The sequence below is a fragment of the Caloenas nicobarica genome, unplaced genomic scaffold, assembly GCF_036013445.1.
Source record: "Caloenas nicobarica isolate bCalNic1 unplaced genomic scaffold, bCalNic1.hap1 Scaffold_93, whole genome shotgun sequence".
Lineage (NCBI taxonomy): Eukaryota > Metazoa > Chordata > Aves > Columbiformes > Columbidae > Caloenas > Caloenas nicobarica.
The window spans coordinates 87,893-111,904 of record NW_027017722.1 but is presented as its reverse complement, the minus strand read 5'-3'; the positions used below and the strand labels follow the sequence as shown (position 1 = coordinate 111,904).

General features: G+C 42.9%; 1 protein-coding gene across 1 annotated transcript in view; it reads right to left on the bottom strand.

The window, feature by feature from the left end:
- Positions 1-6,589: 6,589 nt before the first annotated feature.
- LOC136002969 (klotho-like) overlaps positions 6,590-24,012 on the bottom strand; it is a 34,071-nt gene continuing 16,648 nt past the window's right edge. The window contains exons 2-3 of the mRNA XM_065658207.1: positions 6,763-7,273; positions 6,590-6,606 (exon numbers count right to left, since the gene is read on the bottom strand). Coding sequence (XP_065514279.1) covers positions 6,590-6,606; positions 6,763-7,273 — 528 coding nt within the window. The remainder of the gene's footprint in view (positions 6,607-6,762; positions 7,274-24,012) is intronic.

Here is a 24,012-nt window from a genome sequence, read left to right as displayed (position 1 = left end):
AAAAGTCTGCTCGTCATCGCTACATGTCACGCTTTGGAAGAGATGCCACGGTACCACTCACCTCTTCTTCCTCTTCTTCCTCTTCTTCTTCTTCCTCTTCTTCTTCTTCTTCTTCTTCTTCTTCTTCCTCCTCTTTTGTGCATGGTCAGTCCCACAACTCCTTGTCAAGGTTCTCCCTCTGCAGGAACCGTGGACAGCTTGGCCTCTATTCCTGCTGCTGCTCTCTGCAGCTCTGGGACTTGCCTTTGCCAGCCTGCAAGGGATCTTTTCTCAGGCTAAACTGAAGAATGCCTCGGCCTACTCCTGGCTACACTTGGGCTTGAGCTAATGCTTGTGAGCCTGGGTTCTGAAACAGAGTCACAAAGGGAAAAAAAATGACACGAAGAAACATCACATGAATTAACATAAAATCAAGAAAATTACTAAATTAACAACAAAATAAACTAAAATTCATTTTGTTATGTGTCCTTGAAATTGATTTTGGAACTGAAAGCCCTCTGTCCTTTCAGGCAAACAGTCTCTTAGATATTGGACTGGTGGACAGGTGAGGAGAGGACAGGAGAGGAGAGGAGAGGAGAGGAGAGGAGAGGAGAGCAGTTCTGCTCTGTCAGGCCTGCAGTTCTGCGTGACAAGCCCTGAGCGAGCCCTGAGGCCTCCATACATGATACTACAGGCAGTATTGCTACTGGAAGGAAGGCTGCACTGGCAACAAATCCACACTGTCTTTTTGCAAAAAAGGGGCTCTATTAGGTTGCTTACTCCCCTATTTTGTAGCTACAGGGACTGATTTGGAGCCAGCACCCCAAAGGCTTCCTCCAAAGGGCTGCACATATGCGGCTGTGTCAGCCCCATGTCACAATGCCAGCACCCGGCAACGCAGTGGTCACCAGGCCCCACGCAGGATCCAGAGGAGCAGCCTCCCGTGTCCACTGCCAGAACTGGCCCGGGGGCAGCCCCAGCACATCTGACAGGAAGCACTTGAGGAGCTGCTGGAATCACAGGCCAGGGGCTGAGGGAGGAAAACCTTGCATGAGGCTGCTGGAGGTTCTCCGCTGCAAGACAATCTGCTGGCAGGGCCACCTTCCAAGCTCGGCTCATGGATGCAAATCCTTTTCAACTGGATAGCAGTGGCAAGACCAAGGCAATTCCTTCTTGAGGAGCACTGCACAGCTCACCATCCTCATCTCCTACAGAGCAACGCTCAGGAGCCGTAAGAGATAGGATGTCGAGGGCTTGCAAGGGCTTGCAAGGGCTTGCAGTGCTTTGGAACACCCACTGGTGTCCTACACAGGGACAGCAAGGATTCTTGCCCACAAGGTCTAGCAGCTCAGAGGCACTTGGGCACTCTGGCAAGTCCGCCAGATAGCTCCAGCTCAAGGGAGGATAGGGCTTGGGCAGCTCCTGGGAAGCATGAGCAGCCTGTGGGACAAGGAGCCAGGTCTGGCTCACATGCTCAGGGAACAGCCCATGGCCAGCACTGGGCTCAGCAAGGAACTTTTTCCCCCGGGGCACATTGGCACTGGTCCCTGGCAGTTTTTTGCCTTCCTCTGCAGTTCTCAGCACCGCCCTTGCCACCATTTCTTTGGGCCATTTGGCCTGGGAGCCGGCTGCTCATGCTCCACCATGCTGGCAGCCGCAGCTGCCACTTCTCAGCTCTCCCTGCAGGTAACACAAGCGCCTGGCAGGGACCAGAGCGCTTCTCATGCATCCCTGCCCAAGAAGCACAGCAGCCAAACAAGTTGTGGAAGGCAAAAAGTCTGCTCGTCATCGCTACATGTCACGCTTTGGAAGAGATGCCACGGTACCACTCACCTCTTCTTCCTCTTCTTCCTCATCTTCTTCTTCTTCTTCTTCTTCTTCTTCTTCTTGTTCTTCCTCCCCTTTTGTGCATGGTCAGTCCCACAACTCCTTGTCAAGGTTCTCCCTCTGCAGGAACCGCGGACAGCTTGGCCTCTATTCCTGCTGCTGCTGTCTGCAGCTCTGGGACTTGCCTTTGCCAGCCTGCAAGGGATCTTTTCTCAGGCTAAACTGAAGAATGCCTCAGCCTACTCCTGGCTACACTTGGGCTTGAGCTAATGCTTGTGAGCCTGGGTTCTGAAACAGAGTCACAAAGGGAAAAAAAATGACACGAAGAAACATAACATGAATTAACATAAAATCAAGAAAATTACTAAACTAACAACAAAATAAAATAAAATTCATTTTGTTATGTGTCCTTGAAATTGATTTTGGAACTGAAAGCCCTCTGTCCTTTCAGGCAAACAGTCTCTTAGATATTGGACTGGTGGACAGGTGAGGAGAGGACAAGAGAGGAGAGGAGAGGAGAGGAGAGGAGAGGAGAGGAGAGGAGAGGAGAGGAGAGGAGAGGAGAGGAGAGGAGAGGAGAGGAGAGGAGAGGAGAGCAGTTCTGCTCTGTCAGGCCTGCAGTTCTGCGTGACAAGCCCTGAGCGAGCCCTGAGGCCTCCATACATGATACTACAGGCAGTATTGCTACTGGAAGGAAGGCTGCACTGGCAACAAATCCACACTGTCTTTTTGCAAAAAAGGGACTCTATTAGGTTGCTTACTCCCCTATTTTGTAGGTACAGGGACTGATTTGGAGCCAGCACCCCAAAGGCTTCCTCCAAAGGGCTGCACATATGCGGCTGGGTCACCCCCATGTCACAATGCCAGCACCCGGCAACGCAGTGTTCATGAGGCCCCACGCAGGATCCAGAGGAGCAGCCTCCTGTGTCCACTGCCAGAGCTGGCCCGGGGGCAGCCCCAGCACATCTGACAGGAAGCACTTGAGGAGCTGCTGGAATCACAGGCCAGGGGCTGAGGGAGGAAAACCTTGCATGAGGCTGCTGGAGGTTCTCCGCTGCAAGACAATCTGCTGGCAGGGCCACCTTCCAAGCTCGGCTCATGGATGCAAATCCTTTTCAACCGGATAGCAGTGGCAAGACCAAGGCAATTCCTTCTTGAGGAGCACTGCACAGCTCACCATCCTCATCTCCTACAGAGTAACGCTCAGGAGCCGTAAGAGATAGGATGTCGAGGGCTTGCAAGGCCTTGCAAGGGCTTGCAGTGCTTTGGAACACCCACTGGTGTCCTACACAGGGACAGCAAGGATTCTTGCCCACAAGCTCCATCAGCTCAGAGGCAGCTGGGCACTCTGGCAAGTCCGCCAGATAGCTCCAGCTCAAGGGAGGATAGGGCTTGGGCAGCTCCTGGGAAGCATGGGCAGCCTGTGGGACAAGGAGCCAGGTCTGGCTCACATGCTCAGGGAACAGCCCATGGCCAGCACTGGGCTCAGCAAGGAACTTTTTCCCCTGGGGCACATTGGCACTGGTCCCCGGCGGTTTTTTGCCTTCCTCTGCAGTGCTCAGCACGGCCCCTTGCCACCATTTCTTTGGGCCATTTGGCCTGGGAGCCGGCTGCTCATGCTCCACCATGCTGGCAGCCGCAGCTGCCACTTCTCAGCTCTCGCTGCAGGTAACACAAGCGCCTGGCAGGGACCAGAGCGCTTCTCATGCATCCCTGGCCAAGAAGCACAGCAGCCAAACAAGTTGTGGAAGGCAAAAAGTCTGCTCGTCATCGCTACATGTCACGCTTTGGAAGAGATGCCACGGTACCACTCACCTCTTCTTCCTCTTCTTCCTCTTCTTCTTCTTCCTCTTCTTCTTCTTCTTCTTCTTCTTCTTCTTCCTCCTCTTTTGTGCATGGTCAGTCCCACAACTCCTTGTCAAGGTTCTCCCTCTGCAGGAACCGTGGACAGCTTGGCCTCTATTCCTGCTGCTGCTCTCTGCAGCTCTGGGACTTGCCTTTGCCAGCCTGCAAGGGATCTTTTCTCAGGCTAAACTGAAGAATGCCTCGGCCTACTCCTGGCTACACTTGGGCTTGAGCTAATGCTTGTGAGCCTGGGTTCTGAAACAGAGTCACAAAGGGAAAAAAAATGACACGAAGAAACATCACATGAATTAACATAAAATCAAGAAAATTAATAAATTAACAACAAAATAAACTAAAATTCATTTTGTTATGTGTCCTTGAAATTGATTTTGGAACTGAAAGCCCTCTGTCCTTTCAGGCAAACAGTCTCTTAGATATTGGACTGGTGGACAGGTGAGGAGAGGACAGGAGAGGAGAGGAGAGGAGAGGAGAGGAGAGAAGAGCAGTTCTGCTCTGTCAGGCCTGCAGTTCTGCGTGACAAGCCCTGAGCGAGCCCTGAGGCCTCCATACATGATACTACAGGCAGTGTTGCTACTGGAAGGAAGGCTGCACTGGCAACAAATCCACACTGTCTTTTTGCAAAAAAGGGACTCTATTAGGTTGCTTACTCCCCTATTTTGTAGCTACAGGGACTGATTTGGAGCCAGCACCCCAAAGGCTTCCTCCAAAGGGCTGCACATATGCGGCTGTGTCAGCCCCATGTCACAATGCCAGCACCCGGCAACGCAGTGGTCACCAGGCCCCACGCAGGATCCAGAGGAGCAGCCTCCCGTGTCCACTGCCAGAGCTGGCCCGGGGGCAGCCCCAGCACATCTGACAGGAAGCACTTGAGGAGCTGCTGGAATCACAGGCCAGGGGCTGAGGGAAGAAAACCTTGCATGAGGCTGCTGGAGGTTCTCCGCTGCAAGACAATCTGCTGGCAGGGCCACCTTCCAAGCTCGGCTCATGGATGCAAATCCTTTTCAACTGGATAGCAGTGGCAAGACCAAGGCAATTCCTTCTTGAGGAGCACTGCAGAGCTCACCATCCTCATCTCCTACAGAGCAACGCTCAGGAGCCGTAAGAGATAGGATGTCGAGGGCTTGCAAGGCCTTGCAAGGGCTTGCAGTGCTTTGGAACACCCACTGGTGTCCTACACAGGGACAGCAAAGATTCTTGCCCACAAGGTCTATCAGCTCAGAGGCAGTTGGGCACTCTGGCAAGTCCGCCAGATAGCTCCAGCTCAAGGGAGGATAGGGCTTGGGCAGCTCCTGGGAAGCATGAGCAGCCTGTGGGACAAGGAGCCAGGTCTGGCTCACATGCTCAGGGAACAGCCCATGGCCAGCACTGGGCTCAGCAAGGAACTTTTTCCCCTGGGGCACATTGGCACTGGTCCCCGGCGGTTTTTTGCCTTCCTCTGCAGTTCTCAGCACCGCCCCTTGCCACCATTTCTTTGGGCCATTTGGCCTGGGAGCCGGCTGCTCATGCTCCACCATGCTGGCAGCCGCAGCTGCCACTTCTCAGCTCTCCCTGCAGCTAACACAAGCGCCTGGCAGGGACCAGAGCGCTTCTCATGCATCCCTGGCCAAGAAGCACAGCAGCCAAACAAGTTGTGGAAGGCAAAAAGTCTGCTCGTCATCGCTACATGTCACGCTTTGGAAGAGATCACAGAATCACAGAATCACAGAATGTTAGGGATTGGAAGGGACCTCGAAAGATCATCTAGTCCAATCCCCCTGCCAGAGAAGGAACACCTAGGTGAGGTTACACAGGAAGGCGTCCAGGCGGGTTTTGAATGTCTCCAGAGAAGGAGAATCCACAACCCCCCTGGGCAGCCTGTTCCAGTGTTCTGTCACCCTCACTGAGAAGAAGTTTCTTCTCACATTTAAGTGGAACCTCTTGTGTTCCAGCTTGAACCCATTACCCCTTGTCTTACTGTTGGTTGTCACCGAGAAGAGCCTGGCTCCATCCTCGTGACACCCACCCTTTATATATTTATAAACACTGATGAGGTCACCCCTCAGTCTCCTCTTCTCCAAGCTAAAGAGACCCAGCTCCCTCAGCCTTTCCTCATAAGGGAGATGCTCCACTCCCTTAATCGTCTTTGTGGCCCTGCGCTGGACTCTCTCCAGCAGTTCCCTGTCCTTCTTGAACTGAGGGGCCCAGAACTGGACACAATATTCCAGATGAGGTCTCACCAGGGCAGAGTAGAGGGGAAGGAGAACCTCTCTGGACCTACTAACCACTCCCCTTCTAATACACCCCAGGATGCCATTGGCCTTCTTGGCCACAAGGGCACAGTGCTGGCTCATGGTCATCCTGCTGTCCACCAGGACCCCCAGGTCCCTTTCCCCTACACTGCTCTCTAATAGGTCATTCCCCAACCTGTAGTGGAACCTGGGGTTGTTCCTGCCCAGATGCAAGACTCTACATTTCCCCTTGTTATATTTCATTAAATTTTTCCCCACCCAACTCTCCAGCCTGTCCAGATCTCGCTGGATGGCAGCACAGCCCTCTGGCGTGTCAGCCACTCCTCCCAGCTTGGTGTCATCAGCAAACTTGCTGACAGTGCACTCTATTCCCTCATCCAAGTCATTGATGAATATATTGAATAGTACTGGTCCCAGTACTGACCCTTGAGGGACTCCACTAGATACAGGCCTCCAATTAGACTCTGCCCCGCTGACCACAACTCTCTATCTTCTTACATTTTGTACATATGGACTCATACATCTAAGATATGGAAGACAACTACTAATAAATAACACAATAAAGTTCCCTAAGTGCACTGAGAGTATAGTTCATATGTTTTGCACTTTCTCCCATCAAAGACAGTGGAAATTTTCGTACTGACTTCAAAGGCAGAAGCATCAAGCTCTCTAAATGCTATCTGCAGATATTAAGGATCCTCAAAAGCTGAAAAGAACAAACCCAGGAAAGGGCTTTAGAGTCTCATTTTACAAGTGCCAAGATTAATGCTACACATCAAAATTAGCTTTCAGCCTGTTTCTTTAACATGTCTCTGTAGGCTATTTTGCATTATGATTTTGTCAAGCACATCCTCGGTCCTACCTTTTAAAGTTTCCATAATGAACTTTTTGAGATAGTAAATATATTTGGCATCATCTCTCTTGGTGCTACCAGAAACAAACCAGCTGTTCTCCACAATGAATATCTGGGGGTTGTTATATTCACTGCTTATCCAGTAAAGGAGCTGCCTCAGGCTTATTGATTCCAACTGCTGGAATTTCATGTGGGAGTCCAAGAGCTGGAAACTCAGGGTAGCTCCAAATGAAAGAGCAAAGAAATCTGCTGTTCCCTTGATATACTTCTTCTCAACTTCACTGAATTCAGGCAACAGAGATGAAAGGTTGCTCCTCATGCTCTCTGGATAGTCACCATCAATAAATATGGGCTTAGCAAACCAGCCAGGCACAAAATCAAGGGATTTTTGACATTCTTTTATGTTTTTTTCAGTCATACGTCGAGGTTTTATCCAGTGGGAGCTAAGGGCAATGGACACTTTTCCTCTTTGGGTTGGACGAAAATGTTCATTGTAGAGATGCCAGACTTTAGCATGGGCCTGTTGAAAAGACAGACTGTAATTAATGCACCTGAAATTCCATTTTAAGCAACACAGTCTCAAGTAATGACATGCAGTGTCATGTAGTAACCACATAAACATGGCATTTGAGGGCTCAGTCAGTCATTCATCAGCAGTTTACAACTCCTAAATTAACTTTTAATACTATATTAATATCATATATAACTAGAAATCACTAGTTGGTCAGAGAAAAGAGCATCTCCGTTTTCTATGAGTAACTATTCCAGGTAGTGAACACAGTTTTGGTAGCTGGCTAGACACCTTTATTAACTTTTATTATTGAGTTTAGACATATTTCCAGTATTTACAAAAATGAAAATGCATTTAACTAAATATGTTTCAAAGTATGTTCTCATTATAGGAATATCACTTCATCTGTAGATTCACATATATATAAAGAAGGAAGGTCTGTTTTTAAGAACTGCTCGGATTTCTCAAACAACACAATACAAACACCTTTGAACTTATTCCTCTTTGAACCAGAACACATAGTAAAGGAAAAAGTACCAATCTGTATTTTAAAAAGTCTGATGAAAAACAATCTACCACAGCTCCTGAAAAATTATTCCATTAATTCAACTTAATTTATTTTATTTAAATTTGCTATTTACATCTAGCCTCAGATTTCAACCACTTGTCCTGGCATAATTTTACCTGTTGCTGTGAGGAGATCTTTTCTACCAAATGCTTTCCCGTGATCTTACAGAATTAGTTGAAACAGCCTCTTCATGTTCCCTCTGAAAGCTAAATAGATTAAGTTCCTGGAGCCTCACATTATCTTCAGGCATAGCTTCAAGCTCTTTAACCGTTCTCACTGATCTCCTCTGATTCTCTTCCAATTTGTCATCATCTGTCTTAAACTGCAGAAGCAGAACTGGACATAATATGCCAGCGGTAGTCTTGCCAGCAGTAAAACCAGAAACAATTTAATACACTATTTCTGCTTTTACAGTCATAGCATTACACTGTGAGCATCATCTAAACTACTATATATCCAGAGCCCTTCACCATCTCAACCATTTTTTTTCTTTACACCTAGTTTATCAAAGAATTTTGACTGCTTTATGAATCAGCATCTCATCTTTTTGCCATCTACACACTAAGAGAAATTTAATGCTTTTTTTCTAAGTCAGTGATAAAAAAGTAAAAAAATATGAGATCTATTCATTAGAATAAACCCCACCTAACAACTATCTCAGTTTACATTTGCATTTTAAGACTTATCAGTTAGTATTTGTTCATACACACCGTGACGACATGAACCTCCATTCTTATCATACAAAGTCACAGGCACGATCAATATATATGACAGATTATTAATCAAATTGTCACATTTTTAGCCCTCCCTGGAATACAAGCCATATAGAAAGCTGGTATGTTGTTGGCAACTTATATCATTAAGGTATTGATAGCTGCAGTTCACAGTTTCCTTTTCATACACTCTTACCATTCAAGCTTTGAACCACAATGACTTCCAGTTGCCAGCATTACTAGGAACATTAAGCAATTAAAATTATTAATCATTTTTGACATAGAGACTGTTAATTACCCAGGAAAAATAATGAATTCTACTGTTCTTGCAGAATTTTAATTCTCACTGCTGGGAGAAAAACAATCGGAAGTGAAGGACAACTAAAGGTAAGATCAATAATCAAGGCTCAGTTCAGCTGCCCCCACACAGAAACCTGCTGCCTCTGAGTCACCATGAGGTATGTAAAACATCTGTGCAGGTCTGACACCAGCTCTAGAAGAGACCAGACCCATGTTCTCTTAGAGTGGTCACCAAAACCCGAAGAGAACAATCTTGGAAACTCTGAATCACAGTACACACCTGTGTGCATGCATCTAAATAAACCCTCAGTTGCAAACTTCAATGTACATGCTCTCATTGAAAATATATCAACACCTCAAATAAATGTGATGCAGTCCTACCATCTGTGTATATTAATACAAGCGATTTTGATGCTAGTGAGAAACTAAATATAGTAACCTCTTCAAAGTCTCATGTCAAAAAATGAGAGCTGAGTTAATTTTACTTCATGCTGAAGCTCCACTACACTGATGGAAGAACAAAAGACATCACATACCATGACCAAAATGCTACACACCCAGCACTTCAAAAATTATTTTAAAAATACCATAGGGAACGAATGTGCACCACTCGCGACCGAAATTTGCACACCCAAATTTTCCCTCATAAAGGTGCCATATATTAATTTTCTGTTGGACCCGACTCATCTCCAGACTTCCTGTCTCAGCTGTTAAGATACCACCAGGCATACTCTCAAACACACCATTTCACTTCTGCCATCTGCACTTGCCAGAGCACCTCGAGGACCATGGAGGACCTGTCCCATAACTCTCGGCCCTCCTTAGTCCTATCAGTGCAGAGAAATCTTCCAGCATTTTAGTATCCTTGATTCTACCACAGAGCAAGGAAACCGTGACAGACAAAACCTATTATTTAGTTTAGACATGTTCTACAGAAAGATGAAAGCAGGCAAGAAGAAGCCCACTGAAATGTCTGTCCTCTTGAGTGTGCATGAAGTGAAATTACACTATTTCCACAAAAAAACAGCTAAAAATAGAAAATGGTGCATCAAAGTCCCTAGACTCTGTGAACATAGATTAATGAAGTAGTTCAAAACCACAGAGAAGTAAAGCCAGAAGAAGCCAGTGACAAAGCAGAAAGTCTCTATGGAGATCTGGGACAGAATTAATTTGCCTAAAATTAGGTGTCTAATGCAGTTTTAGAGAATTCAGAGTATTCCAGCCTCTAACTGCAGTTTCAGAATGTCTCACATAAATCATAAGTCACATCTCTCAGCCCCAGAGAAACGCCCGAGATACTGCGGGATGTGTCAAATGATAATTTCCACTTATACCTATCTTCAGGCAACGGAATCCCACTGCTCAGGTGGGACCCATTTTGAGCTGACGACATCTTCTATTTCACTGTCCACATGTGAGCTGGGTGCCCAAGCTTCCACTGTAGGCACTGGAGACCTCAGACTCCTCTCAGCTGCCTGAACACAAGCATCTGGTTGCCAGTCCAGAAGGATATAGGCCTCTGTCACAGAATCACAGAATGGTTAGAGTTGGAAGGGACCTCTGGAGATCATCTAGTCCAACCCACCTGCTAAAGCACCTAGAGTAGATTGCACAGGAATGCGTCCAGGCAGGTCTTGAATGTCTCCAGAGGAGACTCCACAACCTCTCTGGGCAGCCTGTTCCAGTGCTCTGGCACCCTCAAAGTAAAGAAGTTTCTCCTCATGTTCAGATGAGTCCAGTGGGTTATTCCCCAGTACAGTATAGAAGCCATATGGTCGCACTGAGCAGGTCCACTGCCAAAGTCCTACTAACTGTATGGATTAAGTGGTAGGATTTTATGTTGGTGCCTTGACCTTTTTGAGATGTTTTACCTGAATGAGGCTGGCTGACATGATTCAGAACCCAATGGGAGACCTGGCTCTTCTGGACCAGCATATAGAAGCCAGGTAGTATAGAAGATCCTAGGGTAGCTCAAATGACACTGTACCTTTGCTGGGACAACTGAAGCCTCCTAGACGTCTAGGAACTAGATCACACACAGAGAATACAAGTAGAAACCAACCTACCACCAGTTTCTTTATATTTATGTGAAATCTTACTGCCTGATCTCAGTGACTTACCTATTGGTACCTAGTTTTAATTGACAACTAAGTACGATTAAGATCATGGCAATCTACACCTCACTGCTTTTACTCACACAGAGCACTGAGGGTGTCCTACTTAAACAGCATTTACCTTACCCTTAAAATCCTCACATTGCTAACAAAATCAATTTTGTATCACCATGAAAATGAAGAAAAGTCTCAGGATGTAGCTTGTCCTTAGCTAAGCCCATTTTGATGTCTGTATTTCACTCAGGTTTCAGGCTCCAGCACTGTCTTCTTTTCAAGCTGATAATTCCCTTTCCTTTTTCCCCTGACTTTCCCACCCAATATACCTATTTGGACCATGCCCTACCTATACTCAACTTGTGAAACTCTGATATTGTTCATGTTAGGTCAGCCTACCAGAGATCCCTGTGTGAGTCGAAGTCAATAATGCCAAAATTCAGCCTTGATGAAGTGTCAAACACATTTCCAAAGCAGAGAAGCTCCCTGCAATGCCATAGTGTGGGCTAGTCCAAATTCCTGCCATGACAGCAGAAATAATTCAACACAGGCAAACAGACTTCACAATCTGACGCAGTCATGTCCTACTCTATTGCAGGACAGATCTACATAGTCCAAGAATCATTAGCTAAAGTCAATTTAGTAATACACAGGTATTTGGTTGTCTGTTCCTCTAAATTCCTGCCCAAGATCATTAAGACCTTCCTGTGTCTGGCACTGATATTTATCATTCTGCAAATTCACAGTACTTACATCTATCATGATGCATAACCTTCACAAGAGCAAATAAGGAATTATAATTGGGAACATCATGATTCCATAATTTGTGTTCATTCCTCCAGAACAAGTTGTCTCAATTTTAAGTTGTGTGTCTTCCTAACCAATAATAATACCATTCATTTCACAAATAAATTGCAGAAATAACCTGCTCTCCACGCTCAGATGAACTATCCTGTATTAACTCTCTATTTGCATGTTAATGAAACTGAATAGGAAAGTGTTACTGAAACTCATTTAGTAATACAAAAGAGAAGAGTTAATTGGAAAAGATGTGCAAAGGCTTTTTGATTACTAGAAACAGGGCCAATGTACCTCCAACAAAAACGTCATTATTCAGTCCTACATCAAAAGCTCTTCTGAAATGGATATAATTATTGGAATTACATGGGAAAGTCTAGTATATGAATAGTCAGAATGTGCCTTGTACCAAGAAGGGGAAAATACGTGTTTTTTCCCCTGTATCATCAAAAGCAAGTATTTAAATCAAAAGCTACAACAAAGGAAGTCACATTTCATGTAATGTTTCACCCTTAGATCCAAAGTCAAGTAGGTTTTACTCACAGAATCTCTGGGCAAACATTCTCTTTCACAAGCTAATTATGTTCTTAACACTGAGTAACAGATTCAGCTATTTAGAAATTGCTACTGTCTTCCCATATTTCCAAACTGGTAATATAATACCTTAATGTATACAGTACAGGACTTTGCTATAGATAATAAATTAGTCATGTAATAACTGCATTTTTTCCTCTATAATTCCTTCCAAAATATGAATTTTTCCAGTTTTCTCCTTCAGAGTCTGTTGGTCAACAATACCACAGATGATCAATTCAATAAATTTGTTATTTTTGACCAATTTCAATCACCTGGGACAAGAATTAGAATTGTAAATGGTACACAGAATGACAGGTGAACATGCTTCAGTCTATAACCACTTAATGTAAAATTTCCTACAATTATAGCTTTAAGTATTGATCACACACCTAACTACACTGTTTTGTCCTGATTTCTTTCTCAGTACAATTGAGTCACTGTTTTTCACACTGTGCTGGTCACCAGAACATGTTTATGCCTCGTGAACATGAATGGCTTTATGCCTGCCATACATAAGGCAGGAAGCAACACCATTCCTATTTTAGGAATTGGGAACAGAGATATTATGACATGCGCAGAAGAAAAATTAAACCAGGCACTGTAAGTTGTAGAGCGGTGTGTCAGCTCCAGAACAATGCCTCTGCTTGGCACAATACTCACCTCTACAGAAAACCTCCAAAGATGTCATTAAATACTTGTTTGAAGGCACAGCAGCTACATAAAAAACCAGCATTTCTCCCCACCACGGGCAAAATAAAGGAGCTTTGCTAGCATGAGAATAAGAATGCAACCTGTAAGCATGAAGCTAAGCCTCAGGTATCAAGATGCATTGCAGGTACTACAAAAATATTAGAAGGAACAAAAAAAAAAAAACCAAAGAAAAAAGATAAGTAAGCAGATAAGAGTTATTTTTACACTTGGATTTTGAATGTTATAGCAGATGAAAGTCTGAGAAGGCTTGTACTTTCACATACTGTACATATAAGCATAAGTGAACATTATCACACATAGATACGCAAGGGAGAGACATAAAGTGACCGTGACGTGACAAAAGAAAACCAAAACCCCCTGATCTTACCGTATCAGGTAACTGCTATAGGAAACCTCTCCTTTGAAGTACAGAAGGCCCTAGAGGTTATGGCACGAGCCCTGCGTGAAGCCTCGCTCAGACTCACCCTGTCTCGAAAGGCCACTTGCCGGGCAGGTGCCCTGTGCGGCAGCAGCAGGACCGGGCAGCGCGCTCTGCAAATCCCCTGTCGCCACCAGAGCCTGTGCAAACACAGGCGAACACCTTCGCGGGGGAACCCGTCTCACCTCGTTTTTGTCATCTCCTGCATCTGAGCAATTCACATGCACGGCAAAGGGGAAAGCTTCCAGGCTTCAACTCGTCCAAACCGTTTTTGAAGCCCAGACGAGAGGGAGATGAAAAGCGCCTGTTCCCCCGCACTGAGCAGCCAGGCAGGTTGGCACGACCTCTGGAGTCGACATGCTGCCCAAATAAACCAAAGCGCCAAGAGACGAATGGGCTGGCAAAGCAGTTCGAAGTCTCCCAAGACGTAATGGTCTCTGCAAATATAAAGGTCATCCGCGAAAGAATTAAGCCGCATTCGACTTTGAGAAGCAATGAGAGATGAGATCAAAATAGCTTTATTTCTCACAACAAGTGCTTCTGAGACACTTGATGTGTTTAATCATTTTCCACTACCTCTGACAGAAAAGATTAATTACAGAACTGCACTAAAATAGTTCAAGGAATGTTGTGACCCATGTGAATATTAAAGATATGAGAGATTCTTAAACAGAGTACAAAAAGAAGATAAAAGTACAGAGCAGTTTGAGTGATTTAAAGCTGAGAGACAATCTTGCAGTACTGAAGGGAGCTAAAATAGTCCCTGATAAAAGACTTGACTGATTGGAAATCTGGGACACAACACCCAGGCAGTATTTAGGGGAAGACCAAGACATAATCATCGCTATTGAAATTGGTTTGGGCATGCTGGAGCTACGATTCTATGATTCTACACAAACATATAAAATCTCCAGAACTGAGACTGACCTGCAAAACTCTCTACCAGGGCATGAACCTCTTGGAGGACAGGCCAGGCTCCAATCATGCTGACATATTCGAGTATGCAAAATACCAACAAAAAAGATACAAGGGAAAAAGACATGGAGAACTTAGTTGCAATTTACCAAAGCAAGTGCACAGAAATGCACAAGCTGTAGTAAACAGCACAAACCAAGACAATGACACGACTTTGCAAGAGCTGATAATTGTCAGACAAATGTACTGAACAAGGAGGATGAAAAAAGCACCATGAATTTGGAGGAATCCTTAATGGGAACAGTCATAAAGGTTGTGGCAACTGAAGGCATTGTAAGTCCAAAAAGCAAAAGGAACACTAATGGATTTCAAGTCAAACTCTGGTTGGAAAGAAGTAACATGGTGCTAGAAATAGTGATGAGGAAAAAAAAAAGCATATAAAACTCTCATAAAACTCACATAAAACTGATATATCACATAAATATGTAAAATACAAAAAAAACAATAAAATCATGCCCAGTCTGAGCACTGAGATTAAATGAATGCTAAAAACTGGAAAAGACAATATTTATAATAGTACTGATAAGGAGAAGGAATCCATTATGGCTCCAAACCTTTGGTCTCATCAAGGTTTGTACAGACTGGATAGAGAAGGAAACAAAACAACTGAGGACACAGTTGCAGACGGCCTGCAGGAGGATCTCAAACTGCAGAACAGAGCTTCAAAAGCCCCTGAACTCACAGCTCTCCCCTGCGCTAAGGCAGAAGCCGCAAGAGAAGGCAGATAAACCTGTTGCTCTCAAAAGTCATACAGTGAGGAGGACAATCACAGTTACATACACACTCTTAATGACACCAGTATATAAAAAAAAATTGCTTATGTATACAATCAAAAGACGTAAATTAATATATAAAAGGGGGACATTTCCAGTACCTTTAAGGGGAAAAATTCTGGAAGAGGTGACTAACGCCAAGCATTTTTCTGTGTTTGATGCATCATCTGGTTTTCTGGTAGATGCATAGAGGGAAGTAAAAACCCATCTGTGCATAATCACCCCCTCAATTTACCACTTAGAAATACTTGTTCTGCACAATGCTGACCCATGTTTCCGATCCCATGTGTTTCACAGGGAGAATGTATTTCTGATGGTTTAGTGGGCACACAGAAAGGACAGTAACCTGCTACCAGGGAAAAATTGTGGAAGCGCATGCAAAGAATTGCTTTGGAAAGTGTCAGAGCTGCTGACAGAAGCTAAACAAGCAAAAAAGCCTGATTCCATATAATTAAAACACTGTGTTAGGAAGAAAAATTTTCTTAACGAGAGAGAGAGGTAAACACAAATAAAACTAAAGCCCATCATCAATATGTGTGCCAGATGGACAAGGAAGTAACAAAAATGCTGGGCCTAATCTAACTACCTAAATTAACAATGCAGCTTGCGAAGATGTTAAAGACAATCTATAATTTTGGGTGGAAATGACAGAATGAAGAATCCAGGTTACTCAATACCCCTAATCCCTGCATTTAAAGCACCCGGAGTAGAAGACCTGTGCTGTGGTGTTAATGATTAACTCAGAAACCCCAGAAATTCTTAAGTGACCTAGAGATAAATGGGTAGCGGTTTTTCCCCAACTGCGGTCCCAGAAGAAATTAGATTGCAGGAGCATTCATGCCAAAGTATTTATGAGTCCTGACTATCAGCCACAGAAGCAGTGAAAATATCCCCAAACCACAGAGAAAAGCTTATAGGAGCAACAAATAATTGCACAAATTCAGGCATTTCTGATGCTCCAATCTGGCCTATCATAAAAACAGACAGCAGGATTTACAGACTAACGGTTGATTTTTGAGCAATTAATGCTGTTGCACCATAAACCACACCTGTTGTAGCAAAAATGCTGGTTTGGCATAACAGATTTAGCATATGCTGTCTTTGTGATCTTGTTATCAGGGCAAGGCTGGGAAGAATTTCCTCCTACATTTACGGGGCAGCAATACTGCTTTACATGCACTCACCACCCAGGGATTTCACTGTGCTCCCAAGTTTTGCAATATTAATGTCATACAAACATGGGAAAAATTACCAGAGGCTGATCAAATCCATGTAATTTCACGAACAGATGATGTATTAACCCACAGCCAGACTCAAACGGAGCTGAAAGAGTTAATGAAACAAGCATAAGCCATAACTTTGGGAGCACAATTCTAAGTGAATTGATGAACAGGTCAAATAGTAAAAAGTAAAATACGATGATGATAACCTTATCAACAGTGAGCAAAATTAATAGGAAGCTCCTTGCTCTACATGTCTGCATGAGCTCAGATCTCTCCTGTTTATTTGCTCCCAGGATTTTATATCCATGTTTACAGATATGATTAAGCTTCTAACCAAGTTGTTAAAGAAGATGTAGCAATGGGAGTGGAGACCAGGACAAAACTTGACCTCTTCAGCATTCAAAAGAGAATGGCATAGGTACCCAGACTGGGGATGCTGTTCCAGCAACGGCCACCTTGTTTGCACTTTGTTACCCCTACAGAAGCAGCAGAGTCCATGCTATATCACAAAACCAAGGAATGTCAGTCAGTTCACTCTGTATGAAAAGGAGCATGTGGTGCTCCTGGGAGACTTGTCACGGTGACCCAGAAATTACAGAGTGAGTGAAAGGCATTATTACCAAGCTCAACATATTTAAGAGTATCAATAGAGCAGTGTGGGCTTGGCAGAGGAACAATTACAATATGTGGTTCCCAGAGAATACCATGAGGATCTCATCCAATTTGTTCACAAGGAAACTCACTTCAAAGAGGTTAGAACAACAGGAATGAAGCCCTCTCTGGGAGAAGACATTAAACAATCTGTACAGAATTATTTAATGTGAACTGTAGTAAACATTACTACTACATAAACTAGACTCCTCTCCCTTTTCAGCACCCAAAGACAATAGCTCCATGGTTGCACATTTAAATTGACAGGTCCCTTATCAATCTCGCAATGAAACAGTAACCACTGCAGTGCCCAGGTACATCACTCCAAGGCAATGACAGTCGCAGGTACGAGAACACCACGACAGTGGTGGTTTCACCAGGTGCTACCCCCCAAATGGCTCCAGAAGGTATTTCTGGACGAATGTGCTGGTGGATAACTCTTCCCATTGTGAGCTCCTCTGTTAGAAACAAGAGCCACTGGGCAGCAACAGCAAAGAAGGAATTCTAAGAAATCTCCACCAGTGGAGGGTACCCATGAGTAATATGGAGGGGTTTGGTCCTACATAGTTGGCACAGGAATTATAAATTCAGTTAATGTATATGCAAACAATATATTACAAGCTGTCAGAGATCATTCAACACAGCAACCCCAAATGAATGAGGATCAAACAAAAATAATGATCTAAAGTAAGCAACATTGTTTAACGACTGCAAAAACTTCAGGCGGTCAGGTAGACAATGGCATGAAACAAGACTTGTGTGTGTCCTGAGCATCATTAAGCGAGTTCAAAACAAAATGATTGTATCAGAGCTCTGTGCTATAACAGCAAATGCAACCCAAAATGAAGGTGACTTACTTGAGGTGATCTCTATTTTTTTTTTTTTAAACCAAACATTTGGGTTCTTCATGCTCAAGTCTAGCTCAGTCACTTCTATGATAACCTGAGTTTACTCGGCTATACCTTGGCTATTAAACTTAATCATTCTGAGATTAGAGATATGCATCAATAACAATGCACTATGGAATAAGATGGAAAGTTCCAGCCAGCCCTCTAGATGGATGCAAAAAAGCAATACATACGTGAAGGTACCAGTTTTCAATCTTCAGACAACTGTTGAGATTACAATTTGACTAGATGTGCATATGGAATTCTTCCTTCTTTTTCTAATCAGTCTGCAACCGTTTATGTGAGATCCAGCTGTTTGCATGCATACCCAATATAAAGCAATCACTACAAACTATCTCATTTTGTATAACCTGCCTGAAATGCTCCACTTTGTGCACATGTAACAGAAATGGCTGGAGGATGTGATTCCAGTTATACACCTTTACAAGTAATGCTCAAGTTGCAAAAATCACTGAAACTGTATACTAAATAAACTTTAATCCAGTAACTTTCGGAGTAGCTTTTGCATGATTGTTGCGGATAAAAAATCATTCAACTGTAACATCTGAAGTCCGGTTGTAAAACAAGCCACAAAAGCAATTATTACGGTGCACTGCAATAGCAAACAAATTTCTCACCAAGAACTGCAATAGAGAAGGCAGGGTGTCGTTGTTGGTGGGAATCCCTCTTGTGTGGTCCCATTCAGCTTCAGGAATTTTGAACTTGGCTCTACATCCTGTAGCTGTAATCCTACTTACATTTATGTATTTCATAATTTGCACGAAATAGAAGAATATTAAGTACTGAGCAAGTTGAGGAATAGCTGTACCCTGGCAGAAAGAACTATGGACTACCCTCAGACCTACACACCTTATCAGAAGGCTGGGCCAGGCAAGAAAGAGCTAACAGCTCCAAAAAGAACCATGGCTTAGTCCTGATCCATAGACACTGTAGGAAGATTCACAATATCTTTGCTAGATTCAAGAGTAACTGCTCAGTTTGCAGACTACTGAAAAAAGAGATTATAGCCCAGTGGCAACTGAATCCCAACACTAATTCCAGCTTAGGTCTGAGAGACATCCTGCATAACCTAGACCTGGTACTACAGAAGAGTGTGGGTCATCTGTGTATCTTGTGTCAAACCTGTGAGCCAGTGCAGATGGCATGGGCATTCCACAACATGAATGGCAGCAGATGTGTAAGCTCAAGCAACTGAATCCCGCTCCTAGAGAGCAGAAAGCAGCTCCGGATCCTGACGCATCACATTAGATGTCAGAAGTGTTAATGTCCACTTGAGACCTAAGATGTAGTTGCTTAAACAGAGGCATCTAGTACCACTTGCAATGTTCTGGGCTATCAAAACATCTGCATGGGCAGATACAAGACCTGTGGGAAACCTGAGTCTTTTGGACTAGCAGCAGAAGGCAAGGCAGGATACTCCAGCTTCTCAAATGGTGCCTGTTTGTCTATGTGTGCAACCTTATTAGCTCTAGTGGCTTCTAAAGAGGTAGGCAGCCTCACACTTGCATGAAGTTATGACTCTGAGAAGGATGTCTACTGTGGAACAGTGTATAAGGCTACTAAAATCCTGGGAAGATTTAGGGAATGCAAGAGGAGCTAAGCAAGACTTTTTCACTCCAGAAGTCTTACACCAGCAATAACTCTCGAAAGGCTGACACAGTGAATCATGGGACCATGTAGATGGACAAGGCAAGTAGAACTGAATAACTTACAACCTAGTGGTCTCGATGCCTTAGTTGTCTGCCCATCTTTGCAACAGCACAGGAAACTGTAAGGCTAACTGACAATTTTTAATTAATATGATGGCTATTACCAGCCGTAATTCTTCCTTAATGTTATTGCTTCCATGATGTCAGGCTATGAAAGGAAGATCTGGGAAGCTGTAGGAGGAATTAAGACCCATTCCTCAGCAAAGGCACATCTCATCAGTGGGGACAGTCACTGGAGGAGGCAGACTTTGGTCAGACACCTTTATTTTGAGGAATCATTAGACTCCTCAGCAGCCACCAAGAAGATAAAGTGCAGCTGTTCAAATCAGAACCCAGAAGAGGAGAGAGAAATTCCAGTGCAGGAAAACATGGAGGAAACAAGATTCATTGGGGGAAGAGAAACTCTTGGGGTACCACATTTTTAAAGACTCAACAGACTGATGACTTCAGCCAAGAGATGGAGGGACAAAATGTGGCATTCAGTTTTATGGTGGAAAAAATTTTGAATCTTTGCATTTCTTCAGGGGTAAGGTTGATTTATGTGTATTTATCGAGTCTTTTCTAAGAGCTTTTAGCTATACCTCAGCCACAGATTAAGCTGGATTCATTTTATATCTCCTTTGATTTGGGAAATACATGTAGAACCTCATCCAAAGTGTGCTGAAAGCATGAAAACACACTTCTGAGGTATGAATAAGTCCCTTTATGTCTGTTTCTAAATGCATGTTTAATGGTAAATATAAATTTGCTCTACTACAGAGATGAGTATTAACTCAAAAGTGTACAAATAAAAGTTTTCCTCCTTTATTCCTGTAGTCTGCAAACGTAATAAAAAGCACCATTTGAGCTTTTAAATTGGAATCTTGTAGAACAGAAAACTGCAACAAACAAAAAGGATTTAAAATTAAAGATCTAGTTCTTACTTTATAAACACAATCTTCATATTTTTGGTTACCTGTAGAAATTCAGCTGGGTTTCACCTGTTTGTATACAAGGAATCCAACTAGTTTAGTTGACATAATATTGAATGAATGTTTTAACGTAGTCACTTAGAAGATAAATGTTAATAAAGTTGATATAAAAATACCAGCTACAGTTTTCTTTTTGAAAGTATATCCTGTATTTTTATATGATGCAACATAGAATAGGGGGGTTTACTACAGTAATATACTGCAATCTAAGCCTGAACAATCAAGAAAAGAAAGCACAGCAAAAGACCTAAAGTACGTTTTATCCAATTCTTAGAGAAATAAACAGAAAAACTCAAAAAAAAAAAAAAGGGAAACAGCAAAAGAGAAGGAAGAGTGTTATCAGGGTAGTTGTGTAGTCTAAGCCCCATAGAAAAAGGCATGTGTTGGTTAACACACACAGTTGCAAACGCCAACTAACTACTCTTTTTTCAAGCAATCCTTGCTTCAGCTTCTGTGCTCTCACCACCATAGTACTAGACACTTTCTGATCAGAATTAACATCATATTAACAGACTGAGATATTCATAAATATTGTGTCAATTGGACAAATTTTAAACATACTTAGCACAGTTAGATTTAGACTGTACTCTAGCATCTGGTTTTTTAAAATAACAACTTAGTATGTTCCAGGTTTCATTAACCAGCTCTTTTCCAGTTTTCTGTTAATATTCTCTTTTGGAAAGAAAATAGCTGTCTCCTGAAGAAGAGACAGTAACTCTGATATTGGGCTTTCTTTACATCAGAAACGTACAACAGATAATTTTTACTGTGGCTAATACTGCTGAGTTGAAGGAACTGGCACAAGGGGAAACTGACAGAAGTCATCTTTTATGGACTATTTCAAAGTGCAACACTAAACTTCAAATTGCTCTAGAACAAAATATAAAGTCAGTGATGCGAAGACATTTGTATACATGAATGAGAGTCATCGTTGGACTATGAATATAAAAAATGAAATGCCTGTATATCCACCTTTTCTTTTTCCTACTGATTCCAGATATGGCTAAAAAATGTAATATTTTACGTGGCCATTTTAAATATAGATACAGAAACAAAAGGACAAATTAAAACCTTAAAAAAGTAGTCAACTCACAGCTTCAGATACACTCCTTAAGCATTTCTTCTGGGATTGGCTTTTGCTTCTGTATAACCATGTCTTTGGAAGTTCTGCCAGTACACTGTAATATGTAAATATCCAGTATCAAAGTACAATGATGTTTTCAATAATTTAAAGAAATCTTATTCTGGGAGAAATCCCAGTTCTAAGATCAAAATGTACCAGAACAACAGAAAAGCGAGTTCACGTACTTTGTGTAACAGCATCATTTCATCCTCCTATGTCGAGCTATAGATATGCCAGAAAGTAAAGTTGATCTGCTTCACCATTATCATGAGGACAGCAGTTGTCAGGAGGCCACATACAATTACAGTGATTAGGTCAGTATCTAACAGTGAGACAGATGCCTACCATTTTAAATAGTGCCTGTTTTAACAGAAGGCAGTTCAAAGTAAAGAGTTTGGAGAGATGCCTCATTTCTAAGTAATTGACCGAAGAGCTATACAGAGATAGCAAAAACTTACGACAGATTTCCATGAAGACGCCCATCAAAATGCTCTCAGAGCCACAGAGGCCTTTGTAAACTAGCTCAGTATTTGTTAAAGCCCCACTCCTAGACAACAGACTGATCAGAGACATCTCAAGCTTAAATGCAGGAGGACAGGAAGAGCAATAAATCCAGTGACTGATTCTTTTTTTTAAATATTGGATTTGATTTTTAGACCAGTACAAACTCATGTAAGCAGCTAGATGGCTTACATATATTCTGGGCTTGAGATTAAGTGTATCCCTGTGCCTAATACAATATGTAGCCAGTCATAATAATTTCGAGCCATAGTACCTACACCTTCTTTAGCAAACAGTAGAGCTAAGGACTCACTATCTACAACAACCCATGGACCAGAATCTGACGAGCAGCTGGATTACAATAGGTGTGCTCCTGCAGAGCAGTTTCCAGGTCACCTTCATCCAAAAACAACCCAGCTGGGTACTCCAAAACCACTTCAGGCTACAAAACACAGTACAGCAAATAGAGGCAATTAGGAGATTCACATTGCACACACACTCCTGATTTGTACTGTAATGCTATTGTAGATGCACGCTTAAACAGCCTAACACTACAAAAGCATGAAAAGCTTTGTATTTTTTATCAAATCGAACGGGAAAATAATCTTTCATTTCGAGAAATCCCACATGGTGCATAAGGTAGTGAGAGCTGCCCAGGCATGTTTGTGCTAGAGAAAAAGGTTTTCATTAGCCACAGCTATGCCAACACAACCTTCAACCAGTATGCAGTAAAAGGATATTGAAAAATGAAAAATTTAAGACGGGATACATTAAATCAGGGTGATGCTTCAGATATTAAGAAATTCACTGATTACACAGCTTACATGGAATCCTGGTTCAATCAATGATGCTACAGGAAGCAGAGCAGCTGGCGGTTCAATAATTAACTAGTTGCCCAAACACCAAAGAAAAGCAAATTGTTGGCCTGTCTCAGGCTGTGAAGGGCTTGAAGAGGCAGGCCTTTTGCTGAGATGGAGGCAGGGAGGAAGGCAGGCAGGAGGGAAGGAAGCAGAAGAGATTGCATTGCATTAACTGAACTTTGATTTTCACTGGAGGCTCCTTTATACACGAATGGTCTTACAGAAGATCTAAGATGCTAAGATGCAAGTTCTTATTGTCTTACTGGGAAGAAAAAAACCTCTGTAGAAATGAGCACTTGGGAAAAAAGGCTCCATTTATAGTAATCAAAACCCACTTTTCTCATACTAGTGAGACACAAGGAAGTAGAGATGTTGGAAATAAATACTGAAGAAAACAGTAGGGATTTTACGCACATATTTTTTAAACATAAAATCATTCAAGACTATTAGGGTCTGGGAAACTCTAGATTGCAATTTATCTTACCCTAATGTAGATGGGTAAAATTGGTCAGATTTATCATGCCTTAAAAGTCTTTCCACTGAGCAAACAGGGAGCATAATCTAACTACTTCAGACATATGTACAATACAAACACAAAAAGTGAGATAAACCACACCTTTTAAGTTTTTAATTGGTCTTTCCCAATTTAAAGTATATACTTGAACAGTTTAATTAAATATACTTAATAGATATATATAAAGTAAGAGAAGTCTATTGCTATTCTGAGAGTGCTGGCTCCATAATCTCTCCTTTCAGGGATGACTCTGCGCTGCAGGAGAAAAATGAGAATGAAAGCAGAGTCCTTCCACAAGCCTGATCTGCTGTAGACCAGAAGTTAGTCCTACTAATTGTGAATCTCCCT